This window comes from Cryptomeria japonica, chromosome 8 (genome assembly GCF_030272615.1).
Source record: "Cryptomeria japonica chromosome 8, Sugi_1.0, whole genome shotgun sequence".
Lineage (NCBI taxonomy): Eukaryota > Viridiplantae > Streptophyta > Pinopsida > Cupressales > Cupressaceae > Cryptomeria > Cryptomeria japonica.
Genome location: NC_081412.1, coordinates 77,287,305 through 77,302,028, shown reverse-complemented (window position 1 = coordinate 77,302,028; position 14,724 = coordinate 77,287,305). Strand labels below are relative to the sequence as shown.

General features: G+C 44.3%; 1 protein-coding gene across 3 annotated transcripts in view; it reads right to left on the bottom strand.

The window, feature by feature from the left end:
* LOC131046348 (delta-1-pyrroline-5-carboxylate synthase) overlaps positions 1-14,724 on the bottom strand; it is a 163,788-nt gene that overhangs the window by 99,454 nt on the left and 49,610 nt on the right. For all 3 annotated transcript variants that reach the window (XM_059209594.1, XM_057980073.2, XM_057980074.1), the window contains one exon: positions 14,608-14,685. In XM_059209594.1, the coding sequence (XP_059065577.1) occupies positions 14,608-14,685 (78 nt within the window). The remainder of the gene's footprint in view (positions 1-14,607; positions 14,686-14,724) is intronic.

Sequence of the window (14,724 nt, the reverse complement as noted above, 5' to 3'; positions counted from 1 at the left end):
TGTGGGAAAGAATACTTCAGTTCTTTCATTTGTGCAAATTGGTGAAGTTTTCTACAAGGGTTTGAAGTTTATTGTTGAAGAACATTTATAGTTGGTTGTGAATCATCCTTCTTTGGCACATGGAGTTATATCATTCTTGTTGGGAGAGATTATCAACAAGTTATTCAAGGTTTCAAGAGCAGATAGCAAACTTTTTCATCCACTGTTACAGTGCCATGAACAGTGTGCATGAACAGTGCCGTGAACAGTGCGCTACAGTGTCGTGAACAGTGCACATGAACAGTGCCATGAACAGTGCACTACAGTAGTTTGAGTTCTATAGAAGGGGATTTAGAAAGGTTGAACAGCTATATATATTTGACAAGGGATTTGCATATGAGGAGAATCAAACCAATATATCAAGGCAGCCATTGAAATACCAGGTTTTCTATCTATGGTCATTGTATTAGAAAATCATTACTTCATTGCATCATTTTCTATTATGATTATATCATGAAATATTTGGAGGTTGCATATGTTTAATGGAGATATAATTTGCATATTCCACATTCGTGGTAACATTCAACATTGATCAGCCATTTAGCTTTCATGCCAATTGTTTGCTTAAATGCCTAATGGCTGTAGGTATACATTGGGATTCATGACAAGTGTTTGTCTTAATGTCAACTAGCTGTACTAGTTAATTTCAGTCATTACATATGTGTGGAAAGGTCTAAAACAGCTAGTATATCATTTCTCTAACAACTTTGCATTGTTAGAAGCTTTCCATAACTTCATTTGCAGCCTACAAACCCAAAGAAGACAAATAAAGAATTCACTACAGCGGCTTCAAACATTGTATGCCAAGTGTTTAACAATATTCCTTGGGGTTCAAATAAGCAAAACAGGGCCAGATTAGCCAAGGGATATTACAAGCATATTTTAAACTCGCGTTTTTTAGGTTTTCGTCTCTTTTTTTTTAATAAATAGGGCGTCGATCTTTGTTTTAAAATCTGCACGAACCTCTATTCGCAGTGGATTTGTTTTAAAATCTGCACGAAGCAGAAGCTCTGCACGAAGCTGAAGACGTCGCTGAAAGCCGAAGACGCTGCTGAAAGTCGAAGACGCCGCTGAAACCCAAAGCCGTCGCCGGAAACCAAAGCCGCCGCCGGAAGCCGAAGTCGCCGCCCAAAGCCGAAGTTGATGCCGAAATCTGCCGCCGTCGTCGCTCTGCCTGCATCCACCACGCTCCACCCGCGTACTCCCGACCTACCCAGGTATTCCATTAAATCATTAATGACTTCTGCGTGTATTTTTTTTATTTATTTGTTTATACTTTTCGTATTTGATTCAAAAAATTTGGTTTCTGCATAAATGTTTATTTGATTTTCATAGTGTTATTCAGTTTTTAGTTTTTTATTTTAGTGTAGTGATATTTAATATTATATATTTAATATTTAATGTTTAATTCGATTTTAGTGTAGTACTATTTAATATTTAGTAATTTCTTATTATAATGTTTAATATTATATTAATATTGTTTATTTTGTTTTTAAAGTTTACTTATCAAAAATAAAAATTTAGTATTTTTTTATTTTTTTTGTTAAAACATGAATATATTAAAATAAATGTTTTATTAAAATTTAGTTAATGATTTAAATATTAAATGTTATTTTTTTATTGACTCATGCAGATCATAATTAAATGGCTCCAAAAAAATCAAATTCCGAAGTATGGAAACATGTGACTCAGAATGGTGTTCATCTCACTTGTGACAGGTGTAAGAAAAATTTTACTGGAAGTAAAACAAGGGTAAGAGACCACTTGCTTGGTCTTACTACAGGTTCAGGTGGAGGTGTTGAAGCGTGTCCAAACATGCCTGACAAACTAAGAGTTGTTTTAGAGAGAGAACAATCCTCTTCAATTGTAGGATGATGAAGGCGGCACAAAAAAAACAAAGAATTGAAGAGGATGTGTCCCTCTTTTACGTCTTCTTCCAGTTTGCCCAAGGCCATAGGTGCATCAAAAGAAAGTGGAACATTGAACAACTTTTGGAAACCAGTAGAAAAACAACAGGTGGATGATGCATTCATTGATTTGTTCTATACAAGTGTCATCCCATTCAATGTGGCAAGAAACCCTCTTTATCGTGATGCAATCTAGAAAGTTGCAGAGTTTGGCAAAGGGTACACACCTCCAGGTTCAGAGGCTTTGAGGACAACTCTTTTAGAGAGGTCAAAAGATAGAGTGACAACAAAATTAGCTGAGGTCAAAGCCTCTTGGAAGGTAACAAGTTGCACTATCTTGAGCGATGGATGGTCAGATATATGTCAAAGGCCATTGATTAATGTTTTCGTAGCTTCCTCTGAAGGTGATGTGTTTTTGAAAGTGATTGACACCATTAACCATAAGAAAACTTCAGAGTATATTTTTCAGATATTAGAGGAAGTCATTCTTGAAGTAGGGGCAGAAAATGTGGTTCAGGTGGTCACTGATAGTGCAGCAAATTGTGTGGGAGCTAGGAGGCTGATTGTAGAGAAACATCCACAAATATATTGGAGCCCATGTGCAGCCCATTGTCTAGATTTGTTGCTTCATGACTTGGCCAAATTCCCATGGATACATGAAGCAATTCATCGAGGAAGAGCAATTGCAAATTTTATTAGAAATCATTCTCTCACATTGAGCTTGTACAGGCAACATGCAACTAGAGAGTTGTTGAGGCCTTGTGAAACACGGTTTACTTCATTTTATATCACTTTGAAAAGAGTGGTTGAAGAGAAAGCAGCTTTGAGATCAGTGATTTGTTCCAATGAGTGGGAAAGTTCAGCACTTTCTAAAAGTACTAAGGGAAAGAACATAGAGCAAATCATTTTAAACAGTAGCTTTTGGGAAAGTGGAGCAAAGGTTTTGAATATATGTGGGCCAATTGTTGATGTTCTTCTCATGGTGGATGGTGACACTCCTTGCCTTGGCATGCTTTATGAAAGCATGGACCGTTGTAAGGAATCTATTCAGAGAGCACTCAATAATGTAGAAGCAGAGTACATGGAGATATGGGAGATAGTTGATGCCAGATGGAAAATGATGCACACACCTTTACATGCAGCAGCTCGCTATTTGGAGCCTAAGTTATTTCGTATTGATAGACAAGTTGATTCTGAAATTATGTCAGGGCTTTATGAAGCCATTAGTAGGTTTGAACAAAATCGAACAACTTCAACTCTAATAAGAGACTAGTGCTGGAAATACAAGAGAGGAGAAGGGTTGTTTGGAATAGAAGCTACCCAAGAAGATATGTGTTTGCCCTCTCGGGTGAATACTTAAAGCATAAAGTACGTAATGCAAAACAATGCCATAGATATCAGACAAGTATCAGATATGTTATTCTATTCATAGTTCGTGTCCTTTACAAGTTACAATGAGGAGTATATAAAGACACCGAGGGGGTGCGAGCGCCAACCGTCGCATCGCAATTGCCACCCCTCGGGTGCCAACTAACAAACCCAATTACGACTTAATTAACTATTCGTATTCTCGTATACAATAATGCGGCTAACATCATCCCCCCCAAAAAGAAAAGTCGTCTCCAGGTGACTTACAACAAAATGGAGAATACATGGAGCTCGCAAAATCTAGAAGAAGAAAAAAAAACTAAGGAAGTGCAGAAGGCGTCCCTGATGAAGAAGGCGCCGGTGGTGGTGTAGCAGTGGACGCCAAGCGCCCACGGAGCTCATACACCTGCTCCATCCTCCTCTTGAGATCCCATTCCGCGACCATCTGCCGCTCCATAGTAGTCCTTACCATGTAGGTTGCCTCGAGCACCTCCTTATCCTTCTTGTCCACATTTTCCAGGGCACTGACCAACCGAGTCTCCAACAGCTCCCTCGAGGCCCTCTCCTCCTCCAACTGTATCAGCAAGGCAAACTTCTCTGCTACAAAAATGTCCACCGCTGCCTGGTTCTGTGCCATGGTAGCCTCTAGCTCGTGAAATCTGGTAGCCAGCTCCTCCCGAGCTGTGACTGCTGCCACCCTCAAAGCCTCAATTGTAGTTGCCATCTGTTGTGACCTCCGAAGCTCCAGATAACCTTCCTGGAAGGCCTGCTCTACCTCTCTCACCAACGACTGCAACGGGGTCTCGCCAACCCCCTCAGTGAGGCGCCAAGCCTCCAGCATCGCTAGGCTCTCCATGTCCGGCCACCCGGCACATTCAAAACACCTCTCAAACTCAGCTCGGCATCCCGTGTGGGCAAAGGTCAACAACCCTTCCATCCGCTCAACCATGGTCGCATCGGCCTGGAGCGTGGCAGACGACACAAGCCGCTGTGCTCCCAGAGTCATCTCCGTAATAAACTGCTCCAACTCTGTGCCCTGCTGACTTCCCACTAGCACCTCCTCTGCTCTGTACGGACTGGTTACTACCACCGCCGGGGGTGAAGCAACCCTCTGAACTGCTCTACTGCTCGGGGAACTCCCTTCCTCGAGATCAATGACATCCAAGGAATACGTGGTCCGCCCTGGGGATAGAGTGGCCTCCCCCGGTGCCATGGGTGCCATCTGGTAACGGCTCAACAAGCTAGTGAGGTCATCATGAAGAGTGCCTACTGTCATCATTGCCTCCTGCATATATCCGGGTAACCCTGGCACATTTTGTCCTGTCACATCTGACACCTCATGTGCCATGGAAGCCTCTGCACTCGCCAAGGTCTCCACCCGTGGTGGTGTCCTGGTTATCGTCGCCTGAGGCTGCCCGAAACTAGGAACTGGTACCGTGGTAACTACACTCACTGTCTCGAAGGACCGCGGCACCGCCAACTGACAAGTCTCTGGTAAGCGGGCTGGTGTAAAGTGGACCTGCACCTGTGATGCTACAGTAGACCCTACTGTACCTGCAGACGCTACTGTACCTGCAGACTCCACTACCCCTTCTTCAGGCAACTGGTCGCCCCTTCTCCCTGTCAGTCGGAAGCTCCCTCCGCTTACCTAGGAGGTGTCTGCGAATTCCTCCCTGCCACTGCATCCTCAGCCTCGGACTCTTCCGTGTCGGACTCCGTATCGGACATGGCAGCCTTCTTTCGTTTTGTGCCCAAACGTGCCTCCGTGCCATGTGCCAAGACGTCTAAGTGTGACCAGTAGAATATGGGCGACTGGTCTGGTGCAACACGGCCCTGTGGCTCCAATGGCTGTGAGCCCGGGGTGATCTGTGTGCGGACTGCATCCAGGAATAATCCAATGGCGTGATGCGGCATGTAGAACTTCTTGTATTGCAGCGTCATGAACTCGTCCATCCTATCCGCCAATAGTGACGCCCAATCATATACCACTCCATTGTGCAGCCCGTTCATCAGTACTATCTGTGCAATGGCTATGTCCGACGCGCGGGTGGCACCTGTGAGGCGGCTCTTCACCATGGACAACAAGCATCGCCATACTCCCTTCGCAAAAAATTGTTTCTTCACTCCCCGACTCTTGCCTGCACTCTTGAGGCTATCTTTCTCGCTTTGAGTAAGGTTATCGCGCAACATCAACTGGAGCAGTGTGGCACGATTCTCTGGGGATATTTTCTGGGAGGTGTCCATTTTCTTTCCATTTATCCCTGGTATGCCAAATACCCTAGTGAACTCGCTTGCCGTGAATGACACTGTTATCCTCTGATGTTGATAATCAAATACCGACTGGTGGCCATGTCTGTCATAGCTGCCAATCATGGCACGCAAAACCACCTCAAAGTCCTTTATCAAAAAAACTGGCATCTGGACCGCCCAGTTTACTTGTGCCTGGCGAAGGCTTTTCTTTATTAAATCATCCTGAGGTGTCTTTGCCCACCAATTCCAATAGTTGATTCCATTCAAACCCTCGAACATAATATTATCTGTTGTTATTTCATCTCTGTCCTTTGTCGCCAAGGGTTTGGGACGATGCTTCTTGCTTTTTTGACTGGTGCTCATACCGAGACTACCTGCAATGCGCACCCCAGATGGTAGAATCCGTTTGCCTGTGTCTGCACTGGTTCCTTTTTGCCCTCCCTGCAACTTGTCTTCTAACGGCTGCAACCGCTTCCGCCAATCTGCCTTGTTCCTGTTTGTGTCCATTAGTACAGATTACTTCTTCAATTCTGCTTTTATAACACCCTTTTTTCTTTCCCAAAATGAAATCGTCTGCCGGTAACGGCACAGACTCGTGCGTAAAGGCTTGTGCCGGCTGCGCGTGGAGGCTATACGACTGCGCGTTGTGCGGTTAAGGGCTGCTGTGTGGCTGCGGGCTGCGGCTGCGCGCTGTGCGGTTGCGGGCTGCTATGCGGCTGCGCGCTGTGCGAGCAGGTGGGTTGTGCGGCTGCGTGGGTTTTCCTTAGCGTCGCGAGGGTTTTATGGTGTGCGGTTGGCGGTGTGCGGTGACCACCGCACGGTGGCATCCACCGTCGGTGCCCCCACCCCATGGTCCGACTCCCTCCGTTCGTGGTAGATTTTTAATTTCGACCCATTGATGGCATCTGGTAACTCTTCCCCGTCCAGCGTCCACAACTTAATTGCCCCGATGGTATTGACCTCGCGTACCTTGAATGGTCCTAGCCAACGCACTTTGAATTTCCCAGGTTTGATTTCGTTCCTTCCGTTGAATTTCAAAACCATCTGCCCAGGAGTAAACTTCATTCGCCGGAGATGCTTGTCGTGCCAAACCTTCCGTCTTTGCTGGGCTGTCTCTATCGCCCATTGAGCCATCATCCTTCGTTCGTCCAATTTGTTCAAAGCGTACAGTCTCTCCCTCAGGCTTTCCATGTCGCCAAGTCGATTATCGATGGCGATCCGGAGACTCGACACCATGAATTCAACTGGCACCACGGCTTCTTGCCCATACATTAGTTGGAGGGAGTCTGTCCAGTAGTTAACTTGTAAGTTGTTCGGTATGCCCAAAGTACTGACGGTAGGTGCTCCTCCCAGTCATCCTTCTCCACTTCGCAAGACTTATATATCACCGACATTATTATTTTATCGGTCGCCTCGGCCTGCCCGTTCGCCCATGGATAGTAGGGGCTTGATAAGGACTGGAAGATTTTAAACTCCGTTGTTAACAATTGGATTATGTGATTTACAAAATGGCCTCCTCTGTCACTCGTCAGTTGTATTGGAATCCCATACCGCGTAATGATGTGTTCATAGATGAATTTTGTTGTGTTGACCGCCGAATTGTCGGGTAAGACCCGTACCTCCACCCACTTGGTCAAGTATTTTGTTGCCACTACAATGTATCTGCATCGTCGAGCTCTACTTGGTTTTAATGGTCCGACGAAATCCAATCCCCATCTCTCAAACAGTTCCTGGGCATTCGATGGGTTGAGGGGCATAAAATCCCTCTTTAATGGTCATCCGGCCCATTGGCATGTATCACAGCTTGTTACCCACTCCCTGGCGTCATTATGTAGTGTCGGCCACCACAGTCCTGCCAACAGAACTTTCCTCGCCGTGGTGTTGGGCCCCATGTGTCCACCTGCGGGCCCTTCATGTGCTTCCCTTAGGACGCCCGAAATTTCCTCTTCTAGGACGCATTGCCGTAGGATCTGATCGGGCCCCATTTTATACAATACACCATTAATGAGTTGGAATGTCCTGCTCCTCAGTACCAGTTTCCTTCTTTCTCCTGGTGGCATCTCCCTCGGGAACCGTGATGTCGACAAATATTCCCGCACGCTTGCGTACCAAGCGAGGAGAACCGCGATGCGAAATAAGTGAGCATCTGAAAAATCTTCGTTCACTCCTTTGGCTGGTTCTCCTGACTGGATTCTCGATAGCTGGTCAACTATCACATGGCTCTTCCCAGGTCTTACTATAATGTTGAATGTAAATTCTTGCAGCAATAGCAGCCATCGGCTGATTCGTCCTTGGATAATTGGCTTGTTTACCAGATACATTAAAGCCTGGTGGTCCACATAAAATGTGAACGGGGTGGCGAGCAAGTAATGTCGAAATTTCTGGACAAAGTACACCATCCCGAGGGCTTCCCTTTCTGTGGTGCTATAATTTTTCTCTGCCTTCGACAGGAGTCTGCTTGCAAAGTAGACCGGGTGATCTAGCCCGTGGTCGCCAACCTACGCCAGTGTGGCCCCTATGGCAAAGTTGGATGCGTCAACGTGTACGTGGAACTCTTTGTCCCAGTCAAGATATGCTAGGATTGGCGCACCCACCAACCATGACTTCAGTTCTTGGAAGGCCTCCTCCTGAGCCATTCCCCATATATACCGTTGACCTTTCCTTGTCAACTTGTCCAAAGGGCAAGATACTCGAGCAAAATTTTTGATAAATCGCCTGTAATACCCTATGTGTCCTAGGAAGGATTTGACTCCCGTGACATCTGTGGGTGCCTCCATTTCCACTATCACCCGAATCTTGTCTGGGTCAGTCTTGAGTCCAGCCTTACACATTATGTGTCCTAACAGCTTCCCTTGAGGCACCACGAATCTGCATTTTTGGGGGTTGAGTGCTAGGCGAGCTCGCCTGTATCTCTCCATGCATTCACCCAGTGCGGCCACATGTGTATCTTGGTTACTGTAGATGGACCAGTCGTCCAGGAACACCCTGAAGTTCCCTACTGACATCTTTTCAAATATGTGAAGGATTATCCGTTGAAAGGTCACTGGTGCGTTGCATAATCTGAATGGCATTCGATTATACGCGTACACGCCATCCTCCACTATGAAGGTGGTTTTTAATTTGTCTTCTTCGGCGATGGATATCTGGTTATACCCAGAAAATCCATCCATGAATGAATAAATTTCATGACCAGTCACTTCTTCCAAGATGCTATCCGTGAATGGTATTGGAAACGGGTCTTTTATGGTGACCGCGTTAAGGCATCTGAAATCCGCGTAGATTCATATCTGGTTTGCCTCTTTTTTAAGGGATATCACTATGGGCGATACCCACTCGTTGGTCTGCACTTTGAAAATAATCCCGGCTTCGAGCATACGTTTAATTTCATCATTCACTCTTGCCGCATAGTTTTTATTCATTCTGTATGGCCTCTTCCGTACAGGTACGGCCCCAGGTACGAGCGAAATTTTGTGTACGCACAGTTCTGGCGGCACCCCTTTGAGGTCCTTATACGTCCAAGCGAATACATCCTTGTATTCCATGAATATTTTAAACGCAGCGGCTTTCAGGACTGGGTTCCAATCGTCGCCAACCAAGATGTTTCTTGGCTCTGCTTCCGTGCCGAGGTTTGTAGCTTTTACCGATTCTTCGTACCGGATTGGTTTTGTCATGTCAAACCTGTGTGCTGGTACTTCGTTGACTGGGGCATCCCCTTCGGTGTATTCCCCGTACGCCGGCGGAAATTCGTTCTCGTCCTGATCCTCGTCTACCTGCAACATGTTACACCCGTACAGCAACTCGTAGTCCTAAATTTGCTAGTGGAAAAGCCCATTAAGGGAATCGGTCTCGTCCTCAGAACATCCTTGGATTCTGAGAACGCCTTCCTCGTTCGGTTCCCTTCCGTACTTTCCTCCGTCAACTCCACCTTCGCCGTCTAATTCCAACTCTGACGCGAGTTCTTCACTCACAAGTTGTGTCTTCAGGTCGATAATAAATTTCCTCCCGGCTTTTTCCATTGACAACGTGTTACGCTTCCAGTTGTGATTCACTCTGGTTGCCACCAACCACCCTCTGCCTAGAATGGCGTCCTATCCTTTCTTGGCTAGCGGAATCACCACAAAGTCGAGGACAAATGGTTGTGTCCCGATGGTCACTTGTTGCGCCATGAGCGTTCCAAGGGGTTTGATACCATGTTGATCCGCTCCCAGTAAGTTAAAGGTTGATGGCCATAGTGTTGGTTTGCCAAGCTGCTTCCAGGTTTCTTCCGAAAGCACATTCACTCCAGACCCACCGTCGACGATAGTGTCAGTCAGAATGGTTCCCAGTATTCCCATTTCTACCACCGTTGGGTGTCGGCCACTATATAGTGTCAGGACCAATGGGTCTGTAGGTGTTCTGCCGGAACCATCCGTATTCCGAGTTCCCTGACTGTGCAAGGTTACTTGGACCGTACGTAGGAGTGTCGTACATAATTGCAGCATCGTTTCCAGGAGGTCCTTCATTTTCACCAGCACTTCAATCTGCAGCATTTGCTTCAGGATATTCTCCTCCGCCTCAGATCGGAAGGTACTTACCGCTTCCTCGGTGCTCCTTTGTGCCAACATTTCCTTCGCCACTTCCGCCTTGGCCTCTAGTGCCCGCTGCTTCTCCATGCGAGGGTCCGGGTATGTGGCCTTCTTTGCCTACGACCGTGTGATTGCCAATACCCGTTCCTCCGTCCTGTCGATGTTGAGCAGTTTCACTCCAGACTTTGGGCAAGTTCCATCATCGTGGTCTCCAGGCCCACACCATTTGCATAATTTTTGTGGAGTTTCTTCTGAAGTGCATTCTCTAGCAAAGTGGCCCCATTGATTGCAGGCTCAGCACTGGATCATTGGCCGTCCCTTTGCATCATATTGGATTCGGCTCCTATTATTATTATTGGTCCTCCCCCCTCGCCGATTGTTCCGGTATCCGCCAAATGATACATTATTGTTGGCGGTTTGCGAAGTTCCGGCGACCGGCTACTCTTGCGTGAAGAGAACTTGTTGGTTCCTGGTTTTCATATTGTAGGGACATTCCTTTGTCAAATGTCCCGCAATCTGGCAAATGTCGCAGAAAGCCTTCTTGGGACAGGACCCCTTGGTGTGTCCGTCACTCCTACAGTCGGTACACCACACGTCATTTTCTTCCGTCTTACTTGTGCTCCCTTTCATGGCTTTGAATTCTTTCAGCATTCGTTCCATGTCCTTTTGGAGAGCGTGCACCTTTTTACTCGATTCGCCACCGCTACTGCTTTCCTCGTCAGAATCTTCATCATCGTCAGATGAATATTTATTACTTTTCTTCTTCCTTGATGTTTTGTATTCACTCTCCAAGTCCATCGCCCTATTATAGGCGTCGTCATATGACGTCGGAGGTACAATTTTCATTTTTTTCCATAGGGATGATTTCAATCCTTCCACAAACCATCATTTTTTCAAGCCCTCAGCCAGTTGGCTCTCCATTTTACCCAACAATTCCTTCAGTCTCCTGCTGTATGCCCGTACTGTCTCCTTGGTACCTTGTTTGGTACTGTATATCTCTGTTACAATTTCGTTGTCATCACGGAGCAACCGAAACTCCTCCGTGAATTCCTTCTGTAGGTTGGCCCACGTCGCCACTTTTTGCTTATCTACATCGGAGTACCAATCTATGGCGACTCCACGTAACGTGGCTGGGAACTGTTGTACCCAATCATTTTGGTCTGTCACTCCGTTGGCAGACCAAATGGTTTCACATGTACGGCAGTGCCGTAAGGGGTCTTTCTTGCCGTCCCCTGTGAACTTTGGTAATTTTTGTTTACTCGCCATCCCGGGTCGTCTTCCTGGGGGCGGTTTTGTCTGTGTCTGTGGCCCTGTGCTGCTTCCTCCGATGGCGTTGGTGGTGTGTCCTGCGTGGGCGACTGGAGGTACGGTGTTTTGCCTGTCGTGTGTGGCACCTACACCCGTACGGTTGCCCTCCCCTTCACTCTCACACACGTCCACTCCTGGTTCCTGTTGGTGATCTTCACTCCGTGGCGTAAGGGATAAGTTTCTGAACTGATCCCGAGTCTGCTCGACTAGATTTCGTCGTAACCTTGTTTCTTCCAGAAACTCTTCGTGGCTCCGCGTCCTACGATGATCTGGCAACGCGTAGAAATTTTCGTCGGCCTCTGCACCCTCCGTGACACCTCCTTGGTTCCCCTCAGGCCCCCCTTCGGCAGGTCGTCCTTCGACAAGTTGCCTCAGCCTCCGTCTACGTTCTACTTACTGCTCCAGAATCAAGGCCCTCTGCGCGGCCTCCCACTCGTCCGTTTCTACTTTTTTATTTCTATCTTTATTCAATAGGTTTGGCATTAATTGTCACACATTTCCATAACTCACAATTCATAAAATCAAAATATGTCTTTATTAATTCATCTGCTCAAGTACAACTCGTGTCAATGACACTTTTATTTGAAATTAAGAAGTTCAAGGTTCAATTCCCTCCTGGCCTGGCGCCATCTCATTCCATTTCTTGTCGGTTGTTTTCTTCGTAGTTGCGAAGGATCTGTTGGCGTCGCTCTTCCTAGGCAATCTCCTCCAGGTGAGCCTGTTGTGCCAACGATGCTTGTGCAAGCAACCGGGGGAGGTGGTTCATAAACCGGTTTACTGTCGGGCTAACCTCCAGAGCTGTCCACACGGCATTTGGTGGGATTTCCGGCTCCGCCGCCTCTCGTCGAACGTAGGTCTGGATGGCTACCTGGAGTAGAATTGAAAATTCTCTCGTTGCCATAGATATCAGACAAGTATCAAATATGTTATTCTATTCATAATTCGTGTCCTTTACAAGTTACAATGAGGAGTATATAGAGACACCGAGGGGGTGCGAGCGCCAACCATCACATCGCAACTGCCACCCCTCGGATTCCAACTAACAAACCCAATTACGACTTAATTAACTATTCGTATTCCTATATACAATAATGCAGCTAACAATATGTTGCGAGCTGAGGTTTCTGCGTATAGATGGTGGATGAGCTATGGAGCACATACTCTTGAACTACAGCGCTTTGCCATTCGAATTTTGAGTCAAGGAGCAAGTTCATCAGCTTGTGAGAGGAATTGGAGTTGCTCTGACCACATCCATTCCAAAAAGAGGAATAAGTTGCTGTCCGGAAAGCTAGGAGATCTTGCCTACATTCGCAGCAATCTAAAATTGTTCATGAACAGATCAGCAAATGATTCCACATCTTCTTCACAACAACAAATTTCGGAAGACATAGCAGCTGGAGTTGAAGATGAGCCTGACTTTTTGGATGAAGAATTGGGCAGTGATACCGATGATGATGCTACAGCAGCTCAACCATGTGCTCTTGATGACTTGGAACTTTTTTGAAGTTCTATAATCTTGTCTTTTGATTGTACCTTTTTGACTAAAAGACTTCTTCACACTCTTGATGACTTGTAGCCTTTTTGAAGTTCTAAAGTCTCGACTTTTGATTGTATCTTTTTGACAAAAAACATATCAGCAATCATGATTATCGTAATTTCAAATATTTCTTATGGTATCTGAATGTTGCATCTTAGCTCATTGTATCTAAATGTTGCATCTTAAACTATTTGATAAGTTATTGGAAATATTACTTATATTAAAAAAAATAAAAAATTATATAAGGCGAATTTAATGCCGAATTTTTTTTTCGATTTTTTTGCCCTTGCCGAACTTCATCTGAATTTCATGGTTGCCGAATTCGAACGCGGTGACTTAGCTATTACATATATTTACAATAGTATTAAATATATTTAAAAATAAACAAAATTATTAGACGTATTACATATATTTAAAAATAAACAAAATTATATAAGGCGAATTTTATCCGAAATTTTTTTTTGAATTTTTCCCTTACTGAATTTCATCTGAAATTCATGGCTGTCGAATTCAAACCTTGTGACTTAGTATATATGTATGTATATATTATGTATTTATACATACATACATATACATATATATTAGACATATATACATAAATATATGCAAATATAATATAATAAAATTAATAATTAAAATAAAAAAATAACAAAAATAATCTTTTATTATATTTTTATTTTAATTATTTTTGTATATTAATTTAATTATATTATAGTTGCATATGTGTGTGTTATAATTTTAATTTTGAAAGGGAAGGGCACGGGAACTGTCCCCAGCACTTTATTCCTTTTTTTTGGGTTCTCTTCAATTTTTGTTCTGTTTTCAATCTAAGATGGATTTAAATCTACCGACAGATTTCATCGCTTAAATCTAATGCTGTTCTTTTGCCTGTACTCTAAACAGATTTTTTATTCTCTCTTAGCTTTTTCATGGTTAACATCACATTTGAGAAATAATCTTTCAGTGACAATCTTTTTAAAATTTCCTCAGCCACAAACATCACTCACATCATGATGAAGGAACGCCAATGACAACCTAAAAAATTTGCGGTGGGACAGATTGGCTTTATTTATGAGTACCCAAATGTTTTTAATATTTATGAGATTTTGCTGGACCCACAGGCAAACTGGATCAGTATCCGGATCCAGTAGGATCTGGACCCAGATCGGACCTAGCAGCAGGTGAACCCAGTAATGTAGATGAAAAAGTAATATTATTGACAATCATTTTAATTTTAAAATTGTTAATTGCATTTCTAAACTAATAGCTAAAATTGATAGACAAGCTACAAACATTTAACAATTCAATATTTTCTAGATTTTGACATAATACTCTGTGACTCGGCCAAAAATTGACTATTTCAAACTTCAACAATTTTGACACATAAATAATGACTTATTGATAATGGAGTTTCATGTATCACAATCAAGTTCAGGTTTACTGAAACAGATTTCTCCAATCCAACATAATCAACCTCCCCCTAAGAGACAAGGTTCCACCAAATTCGCTATCTTGAAATTTGAAAGGACAGAGCGGTCCATAAACTTTTAGAACACATTTTATCTAAATATAAAATATCTTTAGTCATTACGAAAATTGTAGGACCAAGCTTATAAAACTATTAACTATATACCTCTGTCCTTTTCACTACTTGTCCAATTGGGTCATTAATATCTGCAAGAACTCTCAAGGATTTTGCTAAGTCCGAAATCTGCAAAATATTTGGCATACAAGGAAGTCAAATGTCTCG